Source organism: Haliotis rubra, unplaced genomic scaffold, assembly GCF_003918875.1.
Source record: "Haliotis rubra isolate DU_JTF1 unplaced genomic scaffold, ASM391887v1 Scf103, whole genome shotgun sequence".
NCBI lineage: Eukaryota > Metazoa > Mollusca > Gastropoda > Lepetellida > Haliotidae > Haliotis > Haliotis rubra.
In genome coordinates this window covers 899,360-926,273 of record NW_025764926.1, presented here as the reverse complement: position 1 = coordinate 926,273, position 26,914 = coordinate 899,360, and the positions used below count along the sequence as shown (strand labels likewise).

The 26,914-nt window shown below is 39.0% G+C and overlaps 2 protein-coding genes across 3 annotated transcripts; one reads left to right on the top strand and one right to left on the bottom strand.

Moving 5' to 3' along the window:
• Nucleotides 1-246: 246 nt before the first annotated feature.
• LOC124272103 (cytoplasmic tRNA 2-thiolation protein 2-A-like) lies at nucleotides 247-15,339 on the top strand. Of its 2 annotated transcripts, none has more exons than XM_046707259.1 (15): nucleotides 247-431; nucleotides 758-832; nucleotides 1,464-1,602; nucleotides 3,609-3,669; nucleotides 4,045-4,154; nucleotides 6,941-7,125; nucleotides 7,285-7,420; nucleotides 8,050-8,099; nucleotides 9,000-9,081; nucleotides 10,313-10,404; nucleotides 10,871-10,934; nucleotides 11,182-11,333; nucleotides 12,744-12,807; nucleotides 13,605-13,663; nucleotides 14,528-15,339. In XM_046707259.1, the coding sequence occupies exons 1-15, from the start codon at nucleotides 376-378 to the stop codon at nucleotides 14,577-14,579; spliced, it is 1,377 nt and encodes a 458-aa protein (XP_046563215.1). In that variant the 5' UTR covers nucleotides 247-375; the 3' UTR covers nucleotides 14,580-15,339. The 2 variants fall into 2 exon arrangements, with proteins under 2 accessions (XP_046563215.1, XP_046563221.1); XM_046707265.1 differs by having other exon boundaries at nucleotides 393-431; nucleotides 758-828.
• A 1,611-nt stretch (nucleotides 15,340-16,950) lies between these two features.
• On the bottom strand, nucleotides 16,951-26,897 carry LOC124272119 (neuralized-like protein 2). The gene is made up of 4 exons (XM_046707273.1): nucleotides 26,815-26,897; nucleotides 22,606-22,691; nucleotides 20,128-20,832; nucleotides 16,951-18,929 (listed from the first exon to the last, which is right to left on the bottom strand). Exons 2-4 carry the CDS (start codon nucleotides 22,628-22,630, stop codon nucleotides 18,814-18,816), a joined length of 846 nt encoding a protein of 281 aa, XP_046563229.1. The 5' UTR covers nucleotides 22,631-22,691; nucleotides 26,815-26,897; the 3' UTR covers nucleotides 16,951-18,813.
• Nucleotides 26,898-26,914: the final 17 nt, after the last annotated feature.

The window sequence follows — 26,914 nt, the reverse complement described above, 5'->3', positions numbered from 1 at the left end:
CCTGTATCCAGTTGCCACAATAGGCAGAGCCTAAATCTCAACACAGATATCAAATGGTTGCTCCCTAATATTCCTTTTTTAGTACATGAGTTAAGCTATATACACAAACAGATTTCTTAAAAAGCATATATATGCGTTCACTCAATCGATATGTTTGTCCTATTGAGACAATTTCCAGCAGGTGTATTCACTAAAGACTTTGAATCGTTTTACGTTTAAGCTTCAGTTCATGTTTTCGATGAAAGGAAGTTCGTCTTTTGCATATCTCCAAACCGGATGTTATGCAAACACGTGTAAACTGAAGTCCATGTGTCCATTATATATACGCCTTTTGCCTCTGTTTTGACGTCAAATTTTCATAAAAGGGAAAGGAAGATGTGTAGCGTGCAAGATGGCGATGGAGACACACCTGTTCCAAGATCAGCCGTCAGGTATCGTGATCATGTGGTCATGAACTTGCTGAATGATTTCTGATATTCTTGCTCAGTAGCAGACGAACATTACGATTATCAACAATACCGAAGAAACGTTGTGACATTTAAATATATGATCATGTATGATAACCGTGAAGAGTCCAGATTAACATTTTTTTCCAAACGTATTGCACGAGTCAATATTTTTCTGCATGAAAGTAGCCGAGAGCCGCATCGCGGCTCTCGGCTAGCATAAAAGTAGCCCTACATATATTTCGTCATGGTTTTTATTGACTATATTGTGTGTGGTATTGACATTGCACGGCTCCATTCTTTGCTTACAGTGTTGACCGGGTCTGCATGAAGTGTAAGGTCGCTAAACCAGTGGTTGTCACGAGGGTGAATGATGCTCTATGTAGGTAAGATCTAATATACAAGAGATGTTCCTGCTCAGCTATCAAAGTAAACACTGACATTCTATTAGATTCTATTAGATTCATAGATTATCAGTTGATGACTAACTGTATGCCATGTGTAACTTTATTGTCCTGACTGATGAACTAACTGGTATTGATTCATATTATCAAGTATCATTTCAGGCTTGTTAAACTACATGATGCAGTGATATTCTGTAAATGGACAAGACAATCCAATGATTGATATGAACAATGATCCACTGATCCATGCCTAAGTGTTCAATCAGCACAGTCAATGAACCCGAACCCCCCTATCCATGAAATTTAAGTTGTTGCTATGAAACACATTTTAATATACAATTGTCATTTGGGTGTGGCTGTGGAATTCATGTGATACATTAGAATTAAATTTACTTTTTCCATCATCCATGTTTATAAAAAAAGTAATCCAGAAATGAAATTAATAATTAGAAAATATATCTTCCATCCCTTCCCAGGTAGTTTTGGAAAAAGCTATGAGGAGCAAGGCAAGTTTTGAAGTAGCTGTAACATGTTTAATACCTTGTTTCCTGATGTTGTATTCTGCTGTATATGATTAAAGAAAAATCAGCATTAACAAAAATGTTGTTTTCAGGGATTGCTTCATAGTATATGTTGTACACAAGTTCCGGGCGACTATTGGAAAGTCTCACCTCATCCGAGATGGGGAGGAGATTCTACTTGCATTTTCTGGTGGACCATGTTCTTCAGCCCTCCTACATCTAGTACAGGAGGTGAGATCAGTAAACTGTCAACGAATAGAGATGTATGAAGTTACAACTTAAAAATAACAAACTTTCCATGTCAGTGATTAATATTATAATTACTGTTTTGAAAATAGAAGTTATGTTCACCTGTCCTCATAAATGTAAGCTATCAAAATCTTCTGGTTAAAATTGGTATCTAACTCAGATGCAGAAAACCACTTTATTTTAGAATTAACTTGTATCATCTTTAATGACACTACACTGCTATCAGCTTAAATGATGAAGATTATGTAGGAAATGCATAACTGTTGGAACCTTTGCCTTTCCTTGTCAAATTACATATTTCCATAGTAAGGTCAAGTATCTAGGACACACAACTGTGTCAAGTATCTAGGACACACAGCCGGGCCAAGTATTTAGGACACACAGTTGGGTCAAGTATCTAGGACACACAACTGTGTCAAGTATCTAGGACACATGGCCGGGCCAAGTATTTAGGACACACAGTTGGGTCAAGTATCTAGGACATACAGCCATGTCAATTATATACCACACACATTTGGGTCAAGGATGTAGGACACACAGCTGGGCCAAGTATCTAGGACACACAGTCGGGTCAAGTATTTAAGACACACAGCCAGGTCAAGTATCTAGGACACACAGCTGGGTCAAGTATCTAGGACACACAATTGGGTCAAGTATCTAGGACACACAACTGGGTCAAGTATCTAGGACACACAACTGGGTCAAGTGTCTAGAACACACAGCTGTGTCATTAGCTAGGACACATAAGTAGGACTCACAGCTGGGGCATGTGTCCGGGTTGAGTAACTAAGACTCTACTCAAGGAAAGAATGCTGTGCTGCCATAAGAACTGACAAGGGGTGTCCGATGAGTACACACAGCACCTGATGCTGTTCATGATATAGGCCACTGATTTATGTTGCCAAGACTCAATAATTGCCATGTGTCTGTGATACATATATTTATTGACTGCAGTATTCAGCAGTGGTCTATCTGTTTCCTTATTGCTGTGAGTTGGTAAATGTGATTACGGCCTAATCCGTCGAATTTTGAACAGCAAGCAGTGCCGATCCGTTGAATCATGCTTGAGTGGTTCTGTGTTAATCGGTCGAATTTCAGACTGTTAACACACTGGGAGAGTCTAAGTTCATTATTTAAGGGGTTGGCTTGTATTGGACTAGACTACATGGTTTTTTTAATGAACAAGAACAGATTCTGGTGAAGACTTTCTGATTGCTGACAGCGAACTGGGTATCATATGTTAGGCAATTACTATTTAGTTATGGCTGTGGATGGACGTGGCTTGCACAGGATATAGATAAGCTCCGTAGAGCACTTTCGAAGTTCAGAGGTAGTGCTCATAATTTCTGTATACAAAATTCCCGGCAGGCTAAAAACCCTGACCCTGATGCATCGCTCTGCCCGTTCTGTAGAAACGCAGATGAAGACGAGTTCCATGTCCTTGTATGTCCTAGGTTTGAGGAGAGCAGACAAAAGTATCTACCAGAATATTATACAAAGCACCCATTTTTTTGTTAAGTTTGTAGGACCACTTGCCAATCAAAATGAAAAACTTACCTTGTGTTAAGCAATTTTTATAAGAAAGATATTTGTGATTAGAGAGACCTAAGTTTAATCCCTACCATGAGACTTTGTGTACCTTACATTATTATACTCCCAGGTTTATGCACCAAGTCTCAATTACTACTCGAGAAGTTTGGACATCATGAACTATATATTTCTACTTATGAATGCATTTTATTTAATGCATCAATTTCAATTTTGTACAAAAGTACAAAAATATAGAGAGTCAAACCGTCCAACACCCCTTGCGTCTTTTTTTTGTGTATGATCCAATGTTTTGTTAACTAATTCATAGCTAATATCACAGTGCAAATCCGTCGAATGCATTTTACTACTCTGAAATCAGAATTTGACGGATCGGTACGCGACCGGTAAATGTATGTCAGAGGTATAGTCAGTTTTTCATTGTTTTATGTTTATTGAAGGGTCTCAGTCAACGGGCACACAAGAGATTAAGATTCAAACCCAGTCTTGTTCATATTGACGGTAAGTGCTGCTCACATGGTTTAAGCAATGTTGATACTCAGTTAGGAAATAGTTTAGGGTAATTGTGTACAGACACCTTGTTGGATATTCTTAGGACAGTTATCCAACATGGAAGACAACTTGTAGGGTCATTGTAAAATCCCAGTTTTACATCTTTTGATCATGAAAACAATGAGTTGAAGACAAAAATTTGATTTCATGAAAGGTTCGAATTTATGTTTTCAGAAAAAAACTGTTAAGATTATGTTGCAAGGCAAAAGTTTTGTAAAAGGTTGAAATACACAATACTGACACTTGAAACACTTATGTTGTATAAATTTTTTATTTCTGTTCCATGAGTATAATAATTTAACAATTGTGAACTGTTCGTTTTAGAAATGGGTGTTCTTGATTTACCATCTGAGCAGCGAGAGAAGACAAATACTGCAGTACTTGATGTTTTACGAAGCACAGGGTATCCATGCTACATCAGCTCACTGGAGCAGGTATGTAGGTCTTCATGCAGCGATATGGGTCCCAATGCAGCAGTCTAGATTTTTAAGCAGCAGTCTGTGTCTTCATGCAGTGGTGTGGGTCTTCATGCAGTCATCTGGGTCTTCGTGCAGCAATATAGGTCTACCTGCATCAGTATGGGTCTTCATGCAATCATCTGGGTCTTCATGCAGCATTGTGGGTCTTCATGCAGCAGTCTGCATCTTCATGCAGTGGTGTGGGTCTTCATACAGCAGTCTGGGTCTTCATGCAGTGGTATGGATCTTCATGCAGTGATATGGGTCTTCATGCAGTGATATGGGTCTTCATGCAGTGATGTGGGTCTTCATGCAGTGATATGTGTCCTCATGCAGTGATATGGGTCTTCATGCAGTGGTGTGGGTCTTCATGCAGTGGTGTGGGTCTTCATGCATCAGTCTGGGTCCTCATGCACTGCATTGCACTTCTTCATGCAGGAGTGTGGGGCAGCATTGTAGGTCTTAATGCAGTATTGTAGGTCTTCATGCAGACGCAGCGATCTGAGTCTTTATGAAGCAGCCTGGATCTTGTTATCATGCAGCTGTGTGGGAAATCATGAGTCTTCATGCAGCGATATGGGTCCCAATGCAGCAGCCTAGGTCTTCAAGCAGCGGTCTGGGTCTTCATGCAGTGTTAAAGGTCTTCATGCAGCAGTATGGAATTCTTTAAATGCAGCATTGTGAGTCTTCATGCAGCAGTTTGCATCTTCGGCGCAGTGGTGTGGAGTCTTCATGCACGCAGTTTGGAAGTCTTAATGCAGTGGTATGGGTCCCAATGCAGCAGCCTAGGTCTTCAAGCAGCGGTCTGGGTCTTCATGCAGTGTTAAAGGTCTTCATGCAGTGGTATGGGTCCTCATGCAGCAGTCTGTGTCTTCATGCAGTGGTGTGGGTCTTCATGCAGTCATCTGGGTCTTCGTGCAGCAATATAGGTCTACCTGCGTCAGTATGGGTCTTCGTGCAACAGTATGGGTCTTCATGCAGCATTGTGGGTCTTCATGCAGCAGTTTGCATCTTCATGCAGTGGTGTGGGTCTTCATGCAGCAGTCTGGGTCTTAATGCAGTGGTATGGGTCTTCATGCGGTGGTATGGATCTTCATGCAGTGATATGGGTCTTCATGCAGTGGTATGGGTCTTCATGCAGTCATCTGGGTCTTCATGCAGTGATATCGATTTTCATGCAGCAGTCTGCATCTCCATGCAGTGGTGTGGGTCTTCATGCAGCAGTCTGGGTATTAATGCAGTGGTATGGATCTTCAGGCAGTGGTATGGATCTTCATGCAGTGATATGTGTCTTCATGCAGTGGTGTGGGTATTCATGCAGTGGTATGTGTCAGTGATATGTGTCTTCATGCAGTGATATGGGTCTTCATGCCGTGATATGTGTCTTCATGCAGTGATATGGGTCTTCATGCAGTTGTATGGGTCTTCATGCAGTTGTATGGGTCTTCATGCAGTGATATGGATTTTCATGCAGTGATATGGGTCTTCATGCAGTGATATGGGTCTTCATGCAATGGTATGGGCCTTCATGCATCAGTCTGGGTCTTCATGCAGTGGTATGGGCCTTCATGCAGTGATATGTGTCTTCATGCAGTGGTGTGGGTATTCATGCAGTGATATGTGTCAGTGATATGTGTCTTCATGCAGTGATATGGGTCTTCATGCCGTGATATGTGTCTTCATGCAGTGATATGGGTCTTCATGCAGTTGTATGGGTCTTCATGCAGTTGTATGGGTCTTCATGCAGTGATATGGATTTTCATGCAGTGATATGGGTCTTCATGCAGTGATATGGGTCTTCATGCAATGGTATGGGCCTTCATGCATCAGTCTGGGTCTTCATGCAGTGGTATGGGCCTTCATGCAGTGATATGTGTCTTCATGCAGTGGTGTGGGTATTCATGCAGTGATATGTGTCAGTGATATGTGTCTTCATGCAGTGATATGGGTCTTCATGCCGTGATATGTGTCTTCATGCAGTGATATGGGTCTTCATGCAGTTGTATGGGTCTTCATGCAGTGATATGGATTTTCTTGCAGTGATATGGGTCTTCATGCAGTGATGTGTGTCTTCATGCAGTGATATGGGTCTTCATGCAATGGTATGGGCCTTCATGCATCAGTCTGGGTCTTCATGCAGCATTGCACTTCTTCATGCAGGAGTGTGGGGCAGCATTGTGGGTCTTAATGCAGTATTGTAGGTCTTCATGCAGACGCAGCGGTCTGAGTCTTTATGAAGCAGTCTGGATCTTGTTATCATGCAGCTGTGTGGGTAATCATGAACCTTTTAATGTAGCAGCTGTGTAGGTCTTCATGCAGCGGCGTGGGTCTTCATGTGGCTTTGTATTGTAGCAGTAGGTGTATGTATCCCTGTTTGTTAGCTCACCTGAACAAGTACAAAGAGGAACATGGTATAAAGTGTTTATTTTTGGACTGTCTTTAACAATTTCTATATGAAGTCATAGCCTAAATTATGTCATCACAAAGTTTTACACTTGTTGACTTACACTTGAATGAGAGAGGAGTGTATTTCTGATAAAAACCCAGCTTTGCAATGTATCTATTGTAACCAGGATTGAGGTGGAATTGAGATTTTTGTCTTGGCATGAAAATGAATGAACAAGATCTGCCATTTCACTGTGATTAAGTCTGGACAGGACAAAGTGCAAGTGTCTGATGTCACAGTGTGATGATGAAGTCACTATAGATGAGAGCACTTTTGAAAGCTGATGGTATCGTGAACAGTACTGATCATGTTTCAGGCTCTGGATTTGCCGGATGGAAGTGGGGCGCAGAAGGCTGGTCAAGGTCATCCTCCGTGTTGGTGCCTTGACAGTGGAGAGGGTCTTGAGAACTTCAACAGCGCAAAGCATGATAAGAGACTGGCAGACAGCTTCAAAAACATCAAATCAACAACAGCCAAGGAAGATTACATCAAGAAACTCAGGTATCAAAGCTTTTTGTGCATGTGTGCCGGCATCAAGATTAACACTGATGATCTTTTCATCTGTTCATGTGAAGCCACTATGGTTGCAGCAACACTGTGAATACATCTGGTTGTGATTGGGTGGATGTAGTAAGATATGGCCTGCTTTTCTCCTTACAGAAACCAACTATTAACAGCCATAGCTCATTGCTATAGTTACAGCAAGGTGATGCTAGCTGACACGTCCAGCCGTCTGGCAATCCGCATCCTGTCTGACATAGGTCAAGGACGGGGAGGACAAGTGTCTGCTGACACGGTTAGTTGACAGTTAGGGTGTACAGTGCCTTGTTTCCACCAAACAAGTTATAAATTCCTGGTAGTTTGTTTGTTACAATATTCCAGCTGTATGACAGCATTTCTGGTAGTTCTGGTAGTTGTGATGGTATTTGCAGTAGTAGTAGTAGTAGCAGTGTATGAAATAAGCCAAAAATCCAGCAAGACATCAGGGCTGGTAACTTAAAAATGTTACCAGCCCAAAATGGATCTAACCAGACCAAATATGGTGAATTTAGTTAGATGTATGGAACATCTAAATTTTATACCAGACCATCAGTCTGGCTAGCTGCAAATTTAGACCGTCCGTCAGAAATCAAGCCCGTCTCGGGCGGTCAGACAGGCCTTATTTCATACACTGGTAGTAGTAGTAGTAGTAGTAGTAGTAGTAGTAGTAGTAGTAGTAGTAGTAGTAGTAGTAGTAGTAGTAGTAGTAGTAGTAGTTTTTGCGTTAAACAACAAACAAAACATGTAGTAGTAGTAGTAGTAGTAGTAGTAGTAGTAGTAGCAGTAGCAGTAGTAGTAGCATTTGTAGTAGTAGTAGTCGTCGTCGAAGTAGTAGTAGTAGATTGTAGTTACACAATGTTAACAAATACTTGTACTGTGTTTCAGTGTTTTGCAGATGAACGCCATGGTGATATCATGTTTGTCAGACCGATAAGGTGAGTTTCACAACATCTTCCTGTTGCAGGGTTTTGGCGTAGCCTAGTGGATATGTGTTTCACACCAAAGATGATGATCATTTGTTAAACAACTTTTTTATTCGGGTGTCCAAAATTATGAGACAAATCATCAGAGTTGGTCTGTCGATTTCATGTGACTGTGCAAAGTTTGATCATGTTGCATTTATTAGATTTTGTGTTAGCGAGCAATTCATCGGTCTCAAATGAAGTCAAACGTATTGTAGTGGTTATGTGTTCATTCATCACACCAAAGACCCATATGGCTACAACATGTGAGGACTGCCTCCGTGGTGTAGTGGTTAGAGCGTTCACCCGGAGAGCGGAAGGTCGTGTGTTCGATCCCTGACTGCGTCATACCAAAAGACATTAAAATATGGTACTTGTTGGTCCCTGCCTGGCGCTCAGCATTAATGGGTACAACAAGGACTGGTCGGCTTGGAGTCAGTATAATGTGTCTGAGTGGGGTATTCGTGCTTCACTGCGGCATGGTATCTCAGTGGGCTAGCACTATAAAACCAGCTTCACTCTGGGCTAGTTCAAGCAGCCACACATACACACGCATGCACGTCGTCATATGAGGAAATATTCTCCAGCGTGACGTTAAACCCAATTTCACCTCACTTCACCTACAACATGTGAAGCCCATTTTTGGTGTTCCCTTCTGTGATATTGCTGGGATAGTGCTACAACTATCCTCACACTCTCTTGTTGCAGACAATATGTTGATAAGAAAAATCTCACTGCCATCTGTAAAACACTGCAGAGAGAATAAACCTTTCAGGGCTGCGAGACTGGTGTAATCTGGCTGCAGTGATTTATTGGTTTCCTCTATTGTCTATTTCATAAATACAAGATGCAACCGTGTCTGTGATTTTCCAGGGAGGTGACGTCTAAGGAGGTTGCCATGTACAACTCTCTACACCGGGTGGAACCCATCTTTGTTCCCACACTCACCACACAGGTAACTCCAAAAAAATGACACCTCTACATCTTCAACTCATTGATGCCCATTTGGTGTCATTTCATCCGTGGAAATTGTTTTGTCAAGATACGTCAAAGTCGTACTGTATCATTGTCACTTTCTTCGTCAATCACACAGTGGAACTTCAATGTGTCTGGATGTTGATTTAACGAAATCTCGAAATTTCCAGATTAACAAATGTCCAAAGTACTGAATCATGCAAGTACTATCACTCTGTAAAAGTGTAAGTGTTCTATGCAGTAATGTCTAGAATGTGAGATGTGTTGCTTACCAAGGGGATTTTTATAAAGGTTTCAGTTTTTTCCTTGTGATTTAACAAATTGTACCTAATAGTACCACACTGTGCCACATTGTACGTAGGTGGCATATCCCTTCGAAGTTGGGGACCTATACAAGTAGCCAAACACACAAGCATGTGCAAGCACACTGATATATATGTGCAGTAATTATAGTGATATGATTTTTTTCCTCATTTCATCTCACTTTATGTTTTAGGCCAGGAGCATTAGACACAAACAACAGGTAACATTGGGAAAAAATAGTAGAAAGCTGAATTTTTCAGGAAAGCTTTAAAACATCATTGCCATGTACAGTACAACCAGAAATTATTGAGAATTTAAAGATTGTAAAAAAAATGTTTCACTCATTACTCCCGTATTAAATGTGAATATTAGCAGAACATAACTCCCGATTCAAAGACAGGTGAACAGTAAGTATTTTGTCAAGTCAATCAAGCAGTCAGCATCAGCAGGCCTCTGTTGCACTGCTGAATCTTCTCTAGCAAGCCTTCCTTTTTTGTGAGAAGGGCTTTCTTTTAATATCTCACAAGGTATGGTTAATTAAAAAGAAATATTTTCGTGAGATTATTTTGATTATTTTAAGGACAATGGTGGCCATTTTGAAATTGGCGGCCATTTTGAAAATGCCACAAGGCATGATATCAATATATTTGGAATCCCTGTGAGATGAGCTTTCATTTGATATATCACATGGCATAATTATTTACAAAATATCTGTTTGCATAATCATTTTAATGATTTTGGCAGCCATCTTGAAATAGGTGGCCATTTTGAAAATGCCACAAGGTAGAATTTGCAGAACTTTGTAACTTGTACATGGCAATGATGTTCTGAAGCTTTCCTGAAAAAAATCAGCTTTCTACTATTTTTTTCCAATGTCATGTCTAATGCTCCTGGCCTATTTGTTCAAGGCTCAAAGAGGGTCCAGCATTGACCACCTGACTGAGTGTTTTGTGACTGGGCTCCAGGCTGAGTTCCCTTCCACTGTCAGTAATATTACAAGGTATGTAACACATCCACACTGTCAGTAATATTACAAGATATGTAACACATCCACACTGTCAGTAATATTGAGTGAGTGAGTTGAGGTTTACGCTGCACTCAGCAATATTCCAACTATATGACGGCGGTCTGTCAGTAATATAACATGGTATGTGTACGTAACACATTGTGAACAGTGTCAGGAAAATTCTCGCATTTCTCGAGTTATGCCTATAGACAGGGCATGTTATGCAGCACTTTATAGAGATTGGAAAAATGGGCAAAAGCCTGTCCTATTTTTGGGACCCAGCCCAATCAGTAAATGTACATGAGAGATAACTGTTGATAAACACCATTTAGTTAATAAACATCTAAAACAATCACCCACCAACACAAATAATCATATGTGAGCACAAATCTGGGGTTCTGATTTATCTTCGGTAGATGGGCAATTTGGTGATAAAGGATGAACACTTTGTATGTTTCAGGACAGCAGGCAAGCTGGACAGTGTTGTGAGGACCGGAACAGAGGACTTCTGTGTTCTGTGTCAGGTGAGTCCTCAGCTGTACCAGTCCTTACCACACTGGCAGTACAGATGTTTCAGTTTCCCAGCTACCTCCCACATTTTTTGAAAATACTTCAAACTGAATCATTTTTAGATTTAAAACCCCCCAGCATTTTACACTTTTGTAAAATAATAGTTAAAATTAAGGACTCATTTGTGTACCAAGACATTTTTAGATTTTCTTTGACTCATTGGAGTGTTCGATGCTAACCCTGTCATTGTCTCGTCACCAGTCCCCTCTAGATACAAATGTGGGTGAAGCATCAGCTTTGCGAGCAGTGGAGTTCTCAGACATGTTATCAAAGAGAGGCTGTGACCCAGGAAGTATGACCTCGGGCTGTTGTGGGGAAGGTGATGGGAGCTGTCAGTCATCCAAGGTCAACAGGTGAAACATTTGTCATACTGCTCATTTATTGAAACTGAAGACTCGCCCAACGTCAGACATTGTTCTCGATAGTACTGAAATATTTCTACATGATGATGATATTTGTACAAATCTATGCAAGCTGCAGACCCTAGCTGATATAAACCAGAGTCATCTGCTGCCATTGGCCAAGAGTGGGGTCACAAAATGCTATTTTGCTTGTTGGGACCACGAAATTATATCGAGATATCCGAAATATCGAGACATCCGTATCGAGTTAAAAGAGCTTGAATAATGATAAATTATGAAGGATTTTGCCGGGACCGAGATGTACATCGAGACAACCGAGACATTGAGTTATCAGAGTTCGACACAACGGTGCTCGACTGTATACACAATTAGTTGTCCCTGCAATAACAAACAATCACTAGTTTTAGTACACAAGAGTACAGTGAATCTACCATTGTTATCTAGTCACATAATGAAGAGTCACACTTGCCACTGTGGTGGTCACTTGATAGACTATCAACATTCTAAATACCATCTTAGGACAGAAATAGCAAGAAGATTACTTGTTGAACCGACTCAACAAATCCTTATTTATGAACCAGATTCTCATCATTGGTACATATTCTTATATAACCTATTTGAGATGACTTGCATATTTATTGTTAACATTTTTCCATGCTTCCAGAGATTAGCATCCCCAATCCTCCATTGCTTAAAGTCAGAAGGACAATGAACATAGCCATGTCAGTGCTGTCACAAGGCCTGCAGTGCACAATTGAAACTGAGATCATGACATCTGATGTCTGACCACAGGGCCATTTTCAAACAATAAATTAATGTAATGAAAATTGTTGCCACTAAACTGCTGAAAAGAGAATTACCCTTTTAACTCGATATTTGCAGAGAAACTCGATATTCACCAACCTTTCATGGACAAGTATCCCTCTGAACTGAGGTTATTTCCACACGTTTACACACGGTGCGGCATGAATCAAAGCGATGCGGTAGTGTAAACTAATTAGGGCTAATTGAGTTGAAGGTGTCACCTGTTTGTTATTTAATTAGGATTAATTAAGAAATTATTAATTAGGAAGTACTCACTGTTACGACTAAACACTACTGATAACAGATTATAGTTTCGAAACTTTTCATTTTCTTTCATAGTGATATGTGATGATATGCCCTGGTCAGATTTCTCGAAGTTTGGATAACTCCAAATTTTTTCTTGGTCCCTTGAATATCGAGACAACGGTGCTCGACTGTAGTTGACTCCTGTTGAAAATCTCAAGGTTTTATTTGGTTTTAGTGTGACTTCAGCCACAAATACAGGATTTGTGGCAATGCTGTAATAGATGTAGTATTCTTAGAATCATAGACAGTGGTAACTATTGTTCCATGATTACTGTGTCTTTTGTTTTACAGTTTGCAGAGAACTGATGTGATCAAAGCCCTGTGTTACGGATGCCGGCTGACAGCAAAAGACATGGTAGTGTATCTATTAACATAAGTGAGATGATCAGATCTGTAGGATGTTCAGACACTTGTGTGAAGTGAGGTGAGGTGAAATTGGGTTTAACGTCGTGCTTGAGAATATTTCGCTCATATGACGATGTGCATGCGTGTGTATGTGTATGTGCGGCTGCTTGTACTAGCCCAGACTGAAGCTGGTTTTATAGTGCTAGCCCACTGAGATACCATGCCGCAGTGAAGCACGAATACCCCACTCAGACACATTATACTGACTCAGAGCCTACCAGTCCTTGCTGTACCCATTAATGCTGAGCGCGCCAGGCAGGGACCAACAAGTACCATATTTTAACGTCTTTTGGTATGACGCAGTCAGGGATCGAACCCGCGACCTTCCGCTCTCCGGGCAGACGCTCTAACCACTACACCACGGAGGCCGGTCTAGACACTTGTGTCATAACAGTGAAGACACACATTAAATATTTGTTTACTATCATGGCACTTGTGATGCACTGAATTTATGTAAGGTCTTTACATTTTGAGCCATAGTAAGAGTGTAAGTGATATTTGCCTGATATGACCAAAAATCATGATGCATTTCCATTAAGAATAGTGAGTGAGTGAGTTTTATGCAACTTTTAGCAATATTCCTGCAATATCACGGCGGGGGACACCAGAAATAGGCTTCACACATTGTACCCATGTGGGGATTCGAACCCGGGTCTATGGCGTGACGAGCCAACGCTTTAACCACTAGGCTACCTCACCACCCCTCACTAAGAATAGAGGTATGAACTCATCTGTGATATTTTTCAGACTGATGTGTCGCAGTTACCAAGTCATGTGATCCATGAAGCTACTTCAAGGATCAACAGGTATGAAGGGATGAATTGTTTGAGTGAGTGAGTGAGAGTGAGTGACTGTGAGTGAATTGCATTAAATGCCAGTATTTCAGTAATGTCATAGGTGGTCATATCGTAGGAGGAAGCCTGAGCTGGTGCAGGTTTGAGACATTTGGTGATTAACACTAGCAAAGATATGCTACAGACAAGTCAAGAAACAAACTTTGGGCACATCTGGGATCTGAACATGTACTTTGAAGGGATGAGTGAGTGAGTTTAGTTTTATGCCGCACTCAGCAATATTCCAGCTTTATGGTGGCGGTCTGTAAATAATCGAGTCTGGACCAGACAATCCATTAATCAACAGCATGAGCATCAATCTGCGTAACTGGGAACCGATGACATGTGTCAACCAAGTCAGCGAGCCTGACCACCCGATCCCGTTAGTCACCTCTTACGACAAGCATGGGTTACTGAAGATATTCTAACCCAGATCTTCACGGGTACTGAAGGGATGAGACTGCATGTGGTACCAAAGATGGCCTCTCTATGGTGACTTGTATTGATATCAGGGTTTTTTCTTCATAGGCCATAGGGGAAAAGTTTAGGGCATTTAACAGAATTACAGTTCATTGTTTTACTGTTACAGTCAGACACCATGGTGTTGAACTTTGATATGTTGACCTTACAGTTGCCTCAAAGTACAATCTCAGCCCGCATTATCCAAATTGAGTCATCATTTTACACCTATGTTGATCCTTGGATGACTCAAAGTCTTTACATAGGTCCCTTATATTTTTACACATTGGTGTTTGACTGTGTATGTTTGGGGGCATTCCATGGTCATCTTATCTTAGCTGATAATTCTTGAGCTTGGTAAAACGTTTTTGTTTTCAGGCTGAGGATGAGAGAGGACATCCAGGACTTCCTGCTTGATGGTGACAGTTGATGACATCTGGATGCTACAGGGACAAGCTGGACACTGTGTCTTTCACTATGTAATAAGCAGCTGATCACTGTGAATTGTCTGGAGGCATTGGTGGATGGTGCTTCACAGAGCCATATTCCTTGGCCCTCAACACCATACCCGTGCTCAGATGTCTGTGACCTCCTTCACTTGGATGTGCCTCATGCTGGATTAAACACTAAAATACTGTTTAAAGTGGTGTTAAACATAACACTTGCCCCAAATCATCATATTTCTATTATGATCACTTCTATATTTAATCTCACAAACTTAACAGCATTGGACAAACAGTAAAATATTAATTTTACATTCACATGTAATTGTAAACATTTAAACAGGTTAAGCTGGCATGGCCTGCCTCTAGTCATTATATTCAGAAACACAACATATTTGAGGCAACTTGCAGGGGTACTGGGAGCCAAGTTGTCTAAGGTGCTCCAGGGGTTATCTCCCTTAGTTGCCAGGATCTACCAGAATAGATCTACAATGTCATGATTGGTCTGTCAGCATCATGTCTGTGCTTGTGTGTGTTGTATTTGTACACTTTACCACCTGCATAACACTGGCAATCCAGCCACATTAAGCTTACATGCTGCGATATACTTCGACAAAGTGACATGAAATGAATTGGGTTTGACGTACTATAAATGTACCAGTTGTATTCATAAATACAACTTTACAATTGTTATTGAAGAAAACTGTTATCTTCTTATCTTCACAATAAATAAACTGTCAGACCATATATGTTGTCTATTATTTGTTCCCAAACTAGTATACATACTGGTTTGTGTTGTAATTACGGCTAACTGAGATTGCTTCAGAATTGTCTCCCCTGCATAAAGGATCAGAGGAAAGGTAATTCGTCGATGTACTTAGACAGCTTTACATATGCTTCCAGGCTCTTTGCATAAGAAACTAATGTCATCAGGAATAGCAGAAAGGAAGATCTGGCCTTAAAGTTGTTAGTTGTCACTATTTCCTGCAACTTCTACCACTGCGACATTGATGTTTGTATTGAAAGCTGATCTGACCCCCATGCCATATTGTCCTTTTCAGATCAGCCTTGATTATCCATGTAGTGAAATTCTGTTGTAATAAAACCCTTGACTCAATCCCACCATAGCTTCATTTTGAACAAAGCTAAAAATGGCCATCAAATTAAACTACACTTCTTTCACAGTAAACAACTGTTGACAACACTTATGCTTCTCTATAATACTGGCACGACTGGGAATGCCTGATAGTATGACATCCTTTGGGCTGAGGAATGTTAAAATGTTCAGTCATTTTAGTCATATATCTCTCACATATTTCTACAGTCTGTCTTCAACAGCATTTCTATCAGCACAATTGACAAAACATGTAACAGCTGATCTGAGTAGATCTTGGGTTACCAAATCAAATTATTTCTGTTCATATCTCTATTCATAAACATAAGAACATCAAGAATGCTGAATCTCTGTACACATTTAAATCTTCTCTAAAAACCCACTTGCCTATTATTAGACTTTCCATGTTTAGTTGTCTCTCTTGCTGTATATAGTTTTAACTATTTTGTTCTATGGTATTGTAGCACCATGAGCGGGTATTAGTACCTGGATGTAATGCTATATAAACACCCACATTATTATTATTAAGTCATTTTATACACAGCTAATACAAATCATTATGGAAACGTTACCCAGAAACAATATCACAACTTGTCAACACCAACATTGTATAATTGTTATTAAAACGTTTTCGAAGGTTTTTTTAAATTTCGTTAAAACCGTTTTAGCTGGGTAACTCTTATGGCGGATTCATATTATCTGAGATTTGTCTGTAGGTGAGATGAAATGTAACTTAATGGAATATTCACATAGTGATGTGTATGCATGTGAGTGTGATTGGTTGTACTTGTCCAGGCTTTGCTAGGTCTAAAGGGCTAGACCCATGCAACTGTTTAATATGGACACAGTAGGACTTTGTCGATATCCTTCTTTTAAAGTCGTTTGGTATAGAATCTAACACTGACCTGGAAAACATTCCATCCACAACATATTTACTCCATTTACTCAAGATTCATGTGAAGGTGTGGACTAGATCTGCCATTGCAGTGCAAGGTGAATCACAGAAAATCATAGCTGTGCACAAATAAAAATATGACATAGGTCATTTTGAGGGTGTGTGGGATGGGGAGGTGAACGAGTTTAGTTTTACGCCACACTCAGCAATATTCCAGCTATATGGCAGCGGTCTGTAAATAATTGTGTCTGGACCAGACAATCAAGTGATCAACAGCATGGGCATGGGATGGGGAGGTAGTGTGTACAGGTACGATTTTCTGTGGTTGAACACACAACAAACACAGCTAGATATTTATATGCATTTGTAATTTTTCAATTACAACCTTTCACTTGTGACACCATTGACACTTTCAACTTGGAGAGGGACAGTGCACAGATATTTCATGGAAATTCTTCAACATTCACCACCTAGGGTCCTGGTTCTTTGGTGGACAGAGTTCCGCCATTACAAGATGTCTAAAAGTACCCTACTGCACTAAAATAAATACTATAGTACCAAACAACCTATCAAGATTCATGTCAAGATGGATGCATTCTATGATAGAACCTTTTCAGTTTTCAGCAGTAGTTGTCTGAACAGCGATTGTCATCCTAGAAAACATTGATTGTAAAATTCCAGCTGGTCTGGACTGAATTTGGGATCTAGGGATTAATGTAAATTATAAAACATTCCAAAAATCCAGATGATCCCCTCAAATGGTACTATTACTATCGTAATTATTCTATCTCGTAAAGTATTCTGCAACTGTAATAAACAAACACTATCCATCCGGAGTCATCGAGAGTTTACAAAACCTGACAAAATAATAAAATATAAGCAGTTTCTTATAATAATCTTAATCCATACATCATAAATAACTTAAACATGGTATAAGTTAGTGCCCTTTTTGTACAGGTGATATTACAAAGTTAAGGAAAGTGGGTTTTTTGAGTTTTTGGGTAAGTTATCAACCATGTTTGATGGTTGTGTGACCAACTTTCCTTTTGTTCGACATATGACATCTTCAGATAGACACTAAAAGAGTAAAATAGGTCGATCATACAAAAAAATTCAAGAAAATCTGACTGAACAAGTCTGTGACTCATAACGAAAATTTAACCCAAATATGTGAAGTGACATTAACAGTTTCTATCTCTCTCAAGAAAATCAGCATAGGTCAATGACCTGCTTATGTTCATAAATTAGAAAAACACTCCATGAAATCAGTTAGATAGCCTGTTTGACACAGTCTTCACCATAGGTCTGATCTGTTGTTCTTATAAGTCCAAAAAATGCAAGTACCCAAATGCTCGAACCATTCATAACAACTAAAAACATCTTTCAACTAAGTTCTCATTTACATGTCAGAAATGGTTCTAATCATATTTGTTATTCATTGCCCCTTATCAATTCTTTATTATCTTATTTTGTGACTAGAAGGAAATTATTTAACCTCCTAGTAGTTCTCAGTAGTGGTGTTATGATACGTGAATACAGTACTGTATCGCAACACAAGGCTCTCGATACAATACATCGATTTACCACTCCAGTATCACAAAACATACAATTCATTACCAGTTGTATTGATACACAAACATGAGAAAAATCAGTTTACAAATCAGTGCAGATTCTCTAGTATCTCCTGGTTGGCTATGAATAGTAGAATCTGCACAGTGTCTCTAAGCTTATATGTTTCTCCCCGACAATATACATCTTTGCTGTCGGTAATTTGAAAAGAAATGATTCAAGGAGGTGTAAAACCTGCAAAAAGGAAGAAAAAAGTAACTTCGGGAAAGAAAAGTAATGTATTTGGATACAAATCGTATCGCACCCATATTATGGGGATATGTATCTTGTATCGCTGCCTCGCCGTATCGTTACATCTCTCATTCATAGAATAATTTAACTGAACCTATTGGACAGGCCTTGAACACACTTAATGACGAGAGACAGGACACATGAAGTCATTCATTCAGCCACAATATATCAGATATTCTCAGTCTTGCTTAAGGTAAAACAACATATTGCAACAGCCAAACAACCAGGACCAATACAATAACATAACATGATTATGGTAACCATAGTAACAACAGCACTTGGGTCATCTGTAACCTCTTGGGTTGGATGAAAATAGTATTGCTTATACAATCATCAAACACCACATGTGCTTTTATATCTCGTAGCGCAGAAACTGGACTATTTTTCGCGGTAAAGGCAATCGACTGACATCTTCTTTCCGGATCATCTGGAGAATAAGGTCTCTACAAGCATTCTGGAGGGAGGTCACTGAAACAAAATGGAAATATATTAAGGTTCATGAGTGAGTTTAGTTTTATGCCGTTTTTAGCAATATTCCAGCAGTACCACTGCAGGGGACACCAGAAATGGGTTTCTCACATTGCACCCATGTGGGGAATCGAACCTGGGTCTTGGGCATGATGAGCAAATACGTAAATACTAGGCTACCCCACTGCCCCATGATGATAATGAAGAATATTTATAGCTATTTAGCATAACACACAAGTCATTTCTCAGATACCCGTCAAGTCTGGGTTAGAATATTGATCTTCAGTAACCCATGCTTGTCGTAGGGGGCGACTAACGGGATTGGGTGGTCAGACTCACTGACTTGGTTGACACGTGTCATCGGTTCCCATCTGTGCAGATCGATGCTCATGCTGTTGATCACTGGATTGTCTGGTCCAGACTCGATTATTTACAGACCGCCATCATGTAGCTGGAATATTGCTGAGTGCGGCGTAAAACTAAACTCACTCCCTCATTTCCCAGATCTCTACACCACTGCTGTACCACGTGTTCCGAAGGTTTTTGTTGAAGCATTTGGTAAATAAACAAGCACCTGAACATGAGAACATCTATTTGCTAACATGGAAAACCAAGAAACTAAACATAACACTTATAGAAAAATTATCTTTGATGAACAAATGACTTCATAAACGTCAATGCATGTCTAAGAATTTGACTAATTTTACTAAACTAACCCAAAATATCTAACGTCTAACTCTCTTAACGTACAAAACCGACTGATCTCTAACACATTGCATTCTGTTTGAAGGTTTCGTCGACTGCATGCAGTTCTCATGCAGTCAGTGTTATGGAAATTTAACTCCATGAAGAAACCACGTTTTGATGAATGTTTTAAATTCCACAAACAATGAACGAGCTGCGTTGAGTGAACTCTCCCGAACACCATGTGTACAGCGAAAATAAAGTTAGGCCTGACCATACTTCAATAATGAGTGTACAGGAAATCTAACATACACATAATACACATTCAAATCCTGTATTTGATTGAAAAGATGATATTTCTAACATGATTAAAATCATCAATTTGTTGTGAACAATTCTGACAACATACTGGTTTTTCAATTGATCTTTCTTCCCTTTCACATATTGACCCCAAATGCCTAAAGCAACAAATTAAACCGGTTAGATCTGAAACACAGCACTGGAAGTGACTTACCTCCATATAACTGAACAATTCTAACTTGTTTGGTTGTACCATACACATCGACTACAGCGTATATTGGTCCATCCCGGAAAGGAATCCCACGAGCAGATGGGCCCTGGTCCTCGCCATTAATTATAAAGTGCATATCAGCTGAACTGTCCTTAACTTTGTACATGATTCCTATACGGCTCCCCACGTCTGTAGGCAGTATACTATTCCGACACTTGTCCTCCGCTACACAATTACAGTCACCACCGATGCCTCGGTGAAGTCGGTTCAGCGGCAGCAACATGCTGCGACTGATGGCGCCGAGGGGCGTGTGTATCACCTCTGAGCATCCCAACACAGACTGATAAGGCTGAGAGTTGGGGTCGTCAGGGTTGTCAGTGTAGACTCGGTTGTGTGTCTTTGTCACGGCAAAAATCCACGATTTACCCATATTTGCCAAGTCCGGCAGTGCATACTGAGGAAGTTCAAATCGCTGACACGGGTTAAACTGAGTTAGGCCTATTCGTAGGTGACCACTCCATCCTCGTTCGTTTTTCTCGATTTCAACAAGAAATATTTCTCCTGGTTTCAATGGCTTTTCACTAAAAGTCAAAGCATGTGCAAAACTTGTTTCTCTAAACGCCACCATGTTGTCTTGAGATAGGCTTATGTTTTGTCCATGATAAGGGTGAAATCGGCTAACTGGCATCTTTGATGAGGAAACATATTCTGAAAAAAAAAAAAGGATGACTAGCTGAAAGTTTGTTTCATAATCAAAAGACACGGCTCAATTGGATTAACTTGATTTAACTTCCACCCAATGCATGTCGACATGGAAACTAATTACACCAGACAAGTTTCCTGGTCCAATAAATTTATCAAAGTGTTGGATAAATTAATAACATGGTGCTGTTAAAGGTAACAGGGGCACTTAATCTTAAAGTTCCCACAGTTTGATGACATCAAACCCCTAAAAAACATGACTAAGTACAGATAAAACAGGGACTAGTAATGCAGTATGGTAAAAAGGTAAACAGTATTAATGTGTTCAAAGAGAGATGTAAGGACACAGGAGGAATGTTTTTACAAGTACTTGGTGTATGTGGACAAATATTAGTTTGCATTTGTCAGTAATGGATTGACTTGTGAATGTTTTATACAGCTAACCTGGACTCTGTAAGTGATCTGTGACATGACCCACAAAATCAAACAGAACACATTGAGATTTCTGATGAGTGATTGTCCTTGAACCATAAAATTCTACACCATAATGGTTTCTGAAGTGGTAAGTAGATGAACATGGACCACACACAGAGGCACGCCCAGGATTTCGATAACAATGGGAGCACACCTTACCACAAGTCACACAAAAATACATGAGAGTTGTGAAATACAAGATGAGTGCACCTCGTCTGGATTGTCAACCCAACTATCACAAGTAACAAAGGCAAATAATACTTTTTTAACTACAATTGACAAAAAATAGAAGAGACCAGACGCAGGGTATACTTTAATCAATGTGTAATTGCTAAGCAAATATTGCACAGAAGTATAACAGCTTGGTCTTGTTTTGTGATAAGAGAAATATTGTATGGTTTCAAATTTGTTCATTTTTTGGTCGTTAACATTTCTAATTGGATCATCAGGATTATGATATGAATATGAAAATGAATGTCCTAATACAATAAAAACCTAGGTAACATTCTTTAACCGTATCTGTATCAATGGAGTGAGTGAGTCAGTAGGTTAAAGCCCCCTTTTAGCAATATTCCAGCAATATCAAAGGGTGACACCAGAAATGAGCTTCACACATTATATCTATGTGGGGAGTTGAACCAGGGCCTTTGGCAAATGAGCGAACGCTTTAACCACTGGGCTACCCTACCGCCCCCTGTATTATAGGATGAACAGCTGGAGATCTAGTTACCACATGTTGAACAAGCATATATCACTTAGGTGAATATCACATAGCATTAGTGTTGGGAATTGGTTGAAATCTCACAATTGATGATTGCTTCATTACGAACGAACGATCATCGACAAAATTGGTTAGCGTCATTTTTCAGATTTTCCTATCCAGGTTGTTATTGCAGATATGTATAACATGATGCAACTTGCTACTTTAAAGTGATGACTAATATATCTTGAACATAAACTTCCCGGAGTCTTCAAGAAATATTCAGTCATGGTTTTTCAGTTAGTGAAGTGAGTTTTCTAAGAATTAAACGCTTTTTCAGGCCCTGACAACTTCTAAGATATGTTCCATTGTCAAGTATTTCAAAGACTAAAACAGTAGTTTCAAAATCGTTTATGTTCGATTATGAGAAAATGTGATCGATTGCTTGGTCGTTTGGTCACTGTGACCAATCTTCGATTATTTAAATTAATCGGAACACCACTACATAGCACTCAGTTATATTTAACTGTACAATCTGTCCACCTATTCTGCTACACCAGAAACAGAAAATGTCAGAACCTTTAGAACCAGTGTATCATGCTCACCCATGGCATCCATCCTGAATGGCATGTGGTGGCCATCGTCTAATCAGGCAGACATGGCAAAGCTACTGAAAAGCTGGTAAATAGTCCTGAAAACAAGTGTAAAACATGTCACAAATACAGAATTGCTTATATCAACAAAACATTTAGCGGCAGAACATAATTTCATATAAACTGAAAAAACTATTTGGGGATTATGTTCGGTTTTTTTATAATTAGATTATGATCACTAAAATATTGTCTTACTCCACGTTCTGCAATATTCAAGCCCTATCACAACATTATTAGTTACACAGTGTTTTGAAAGGGTGTACGGGACTGTAAGACCTTGTAAATTCCTTATTTCCACAGTTCCGTAACCCTTTCAAAACACTGTGTGACGAGTGTATTACCCTTAAGATCTCTTTATTTAACTTATCTTTAAAAAGCAGCATTCAATCTTCGGCAGTATGAGACACAACATGTTTCGCCATGATTTATCCTGATTGGTCATAAAGGGAGACAACTTGGGATGGCTTAGTTTATGATAAAATTTATCGAATTTGAGGTTTTGTTAAACGACAAGTGAAATACAGAAACATTTTATATTTCTTATATTTTTATTGATACAAACAAATAAGAAATTGTGACACCAAATTTATTACTCGGTTTATGCTCATAATTGAATACGCCAACTCTAAAATTTGGAAGCAATCAGCTGTTTGGCAGCCACATTCCATCTGAGGTCAAGGTCATTTGTACAACCTTTGTAGACTATCACGTGACAGATTTGACGGAGTGTACGGCTCGTACACCCTGGCAAATTCACCTACATGGTTTCATATGCTTTGGCTATTGACCAATCAGAATTCGACAAATATATCTTAAGGGTAATAAACTAACTATATCACATCATATACAACCCATATAATGCAACGTTACAGCATATCATGCAATATTCCAGCTATATCACACCATATTCCAGCTATATCAGACAATATTCCAGCTATATCACACAATATTACAACTACATACCACAATATTCCAGTTATATGCAATATTTAAGCTAGTATATTACACCATATTCCAGCGATATCATGCATTATTCAAGCTATATCACACCATATTCCAGTGATATCATGCAATATTACAACTAATGTAATCGTATATATTTTCACGGGGTGCAATTTTCGCGGAAAGTTCACAAAAGGCCTGTTTGCGCAGTTGTTTTTTCGCGCATTTCAAACACCTGAGTGATGGTATCCATCACAACGTTTTCACAACCGATAGACATGCAATGATCAAAGCTAGCCGCCATAATTGAATTGTGTTTACTAAAACAATCAGAGAGAGGCGGGATTATACTTGTGTCAACATTGTGATTGTGGCTTATATCGCTTCGCGTGAACGAACATACAAGAGAAGACCAAAGACGTCAAATTTGCAATAAAACATCGCTAGAAAAGATTATTTACCTATTCAGTTCTAGTTTGTTTTTTGTTAGGCATTGTCCTATATGCAGGTATTAAGATTACTGTGTGTAATTGTCTCGTATACAGCGCCGGAAACAGCAGTCAGCTGTGCAGTGCACACGTTCCCCTACCGGTGATTTATTTAAAACGTACCCGATAATATTCCGAGATGAATTCTGATGCAGTGATCTTAAAAAGATAGTATCTCAAACTGTTGTTTTTTAAAGAGAAATATAGTCTAGTTTTGTGTCATTTTCATTGCAGGTTGTGCTCTATAAATGTAAAATATTTATAATCATAACTAAGGTTATGCGACAGTCTTTTGGTGTATTGCCGGATAGTTTTTATGCATGGAACTATTTAAACTGTCACCGATGAGGTTTCGCACGATCTCGCTATTTCCACTACGAAAGTCGTTTGTTGTCAACATGTGATCGTCCAGCTACACTAATTATGACTTTTGGCGAAACAAAATATGTATGCGTATCCATTTACTGTCAACTACACTTCATTTCGAGACGTGAGTAGACGCAGTATGTAAGTGATTGCTGTGAAATAAGTACATTGTGTTGAGGAATTACCGGTAGGCGAACATCTGTGGACTTCTTGACATTGTTTGATCACGTAATTTGTAAACATGGACCGGGAATAACTGCTTTGATGTTGTTATCTGAGAGAATAAACAAATTGCATGTTGTTCCTACTTGAGTATTTGTCATGACTTCACCATGAATATTTCGCTTGGTATGATTATTGGCACACAATCTTTTTGCGCTAAAAGCGCGAAAATTAATCCCATGCGAAAATAACTATGATTATAGTACATCACACCATATTCCAGCGATATCATGCAATATTACATCTATATCACACCATATTCCAGCAATATCATGCATTATTCAAGCTATATTACACCATATTCCAGTGATATCATGTAATATTACATCTATATCACACCATATTAAAGCGATATGCAATATTACATCCATATCACACCATATTCCAGCAATATCATGCAATATTTATACAGCTATATCACACCATATTAAAGTGATATGCAATATTACATCCATATCACACCATATTGCAGCTATATCATGCAATATTTATACAGCTATATCACACCATATTACAAATATCATCAGCTGTAAGTAATTGTGGCAAGGCCATGCAAACCATGATTGCACTAACGTAACTCCAAATTCTGAAGTACAATACCCCGGGTCCTGCTTCACAAAGCTATTGAAGCAGCATACCCGTACATACATTAACATATACTTACAACAACCATAGAGCACAATTGTTTTGTTAAACACAGGCCAGGTATTTGACCCTTCAAACCTCTCTTTAGTCAGTACTTACAACTATTACTACTACTCTTATAATTATTATCCATAATCCATTGCATATTAAAGATCAGACTTACATAATTTTTTCATTTATTTGTGACATACAGTTCTCTAAACATAATAAGAAAATTCCCTGTTGTCATGACTATGGATGCATCTATATTCCTATTACTATATGCATCAGTCAATAAAGTCACAGCTTCCTTGAAAGCAATATTATCAAAGTACACGTAAATATTTCATTTGAAGTCAGCACATTCAGTTGTCATGTTTATGCATCCAAAGACGTATATTCCTGTGTATATTTATCTTTGATGCATCATACCTTGCTTAATTCTATTACTGTCTCATAATGCCTAGCAACCAAGGTATGACATTCATTTCTCTCATGATTTATACATCCACGAACATTTTCTTAATTGATTTGTGAATGAAGGAATAATTATCTGAATTATTTTCATAAACATGCAAAATCTGGAAAATTGACTACAAGTTATGGTTCAGCGATGATACATTGAATGTTATCATATATCATATATCTTGCATTCATCTTACCAACTACTGTTTGCATAAAGAATCAAGGTGATAGAGATTGAATGATTATAATGATCAGTTACTTTGTTTCTAATTGTATTATTTTTTTGTAGAAAATATGGTAAACTATGAGGAATACTTTGTTACAGGTGATCAATGAAATTCTACTTAAAACGAAAATGACATAACAAACAGCCCTTCCTGAATAACTGTAAGAGGAATAATGCATAGAGATGTATCAATGTAAATTTTGTTGATTGATTTTGTCAATATACACACACATATTTGTTTTACTTAGAAACAGTAATGTTATGGCAGCTGTTCAATGTCAAATACTGAATAAGCTGTAACACAATCTCATAATGTATACTTGACTCAATCTGCTGCTGTTTGGATATAACACCAACAGGGCAAACCTACAAGTTATTCTGCATACATACATCTTGAGCATAAAGATGTCATAATTATGGGTATAAACCGGTACACACGATATATTTATGGAGTGGGTCAAATGCTATTTGTCCATCTACCCCATGTCCAATACCACGCTTGACAATGCAGGGCTCTGCACGCTGGTCACATCTCAAGCTCAGTGTGTGGTCAGCACACATTATTTAGACTGAATACTGAGAACGCTCTCTCGGCCACAGAGCAGCGACAACATTACTCGATACATAAGTCAGAGTGAGAGGTTATCTTTGCTGAAGCATGCAAAACGTGGAACTCTATGATAAAGTCTATCATGAGGGAAGCACTCGGCGGTGTCGGGCCTGAAAGAATCACTCTTAACTTGTCAAAGTTGTAGTTAAAAGTAAGATGGATATTTATGCATAATAACATTATTTCTTATATGGAGATAAATAATAAACATGTCGTACGAGTAATATGAAGGTCTTGTACCATCTTCTTGTTGTTAATCTTGTTCGCACTTCCTGTACTCCCTAGTTGGTATTTGTAAAAGCGCCATCGATTGGTTTA

What these genes read in the sequence shown, in the direction of transcription:
- LOC124272103 (XM_046707259.1), top strand. Translation starts at nt 376, where the DNA reads ATGTGTAGCGTGCAAGATGGCGATGGAGACACACCTGTTCCAAGATCA. An exon ending in ATGTTTGTCAGACCGATAAG is followed by an intron (nt 8,100 to 8,999) that starts GTGAGTTTCACA and finishes GTGATTTTCCAG; the next exon opens with GGAGGTGACGTCTAAGGAGG. An exon ending in GGCTGACAGCAAAAGACATG is followed by an intron (nt 12,808 to 13,604) that starts GTAGTGTATCTA and finishes GATATTTTTCAG; the next exon opens with ACTGATGTGTCGCAGTTACC.
- LOC124272119 (XM_046707273.1), bottom strand. Translation starts at nt 22,630, where the DNA reads ATGCCATTCAGGATGGATGCCATGG. An exon ending in ATTCAGGATGGATGCCATGG is followed by an intron (nt 20,833 to 22,605) that starts GTGAGCATGATA and finishes TTTTTTTTTCAG; the next exon opens with AATATGTTTCCTCATCAAAG. An exon ending in AATTGTTCAGTTATATGGAG is followed by an intron (nt 18,930 to 20,127) that starts GTAAGTCACTTC and finishes ATTTTGTTTCAG; the next exon opens with TGACCTCCCTCCAGAATGCT.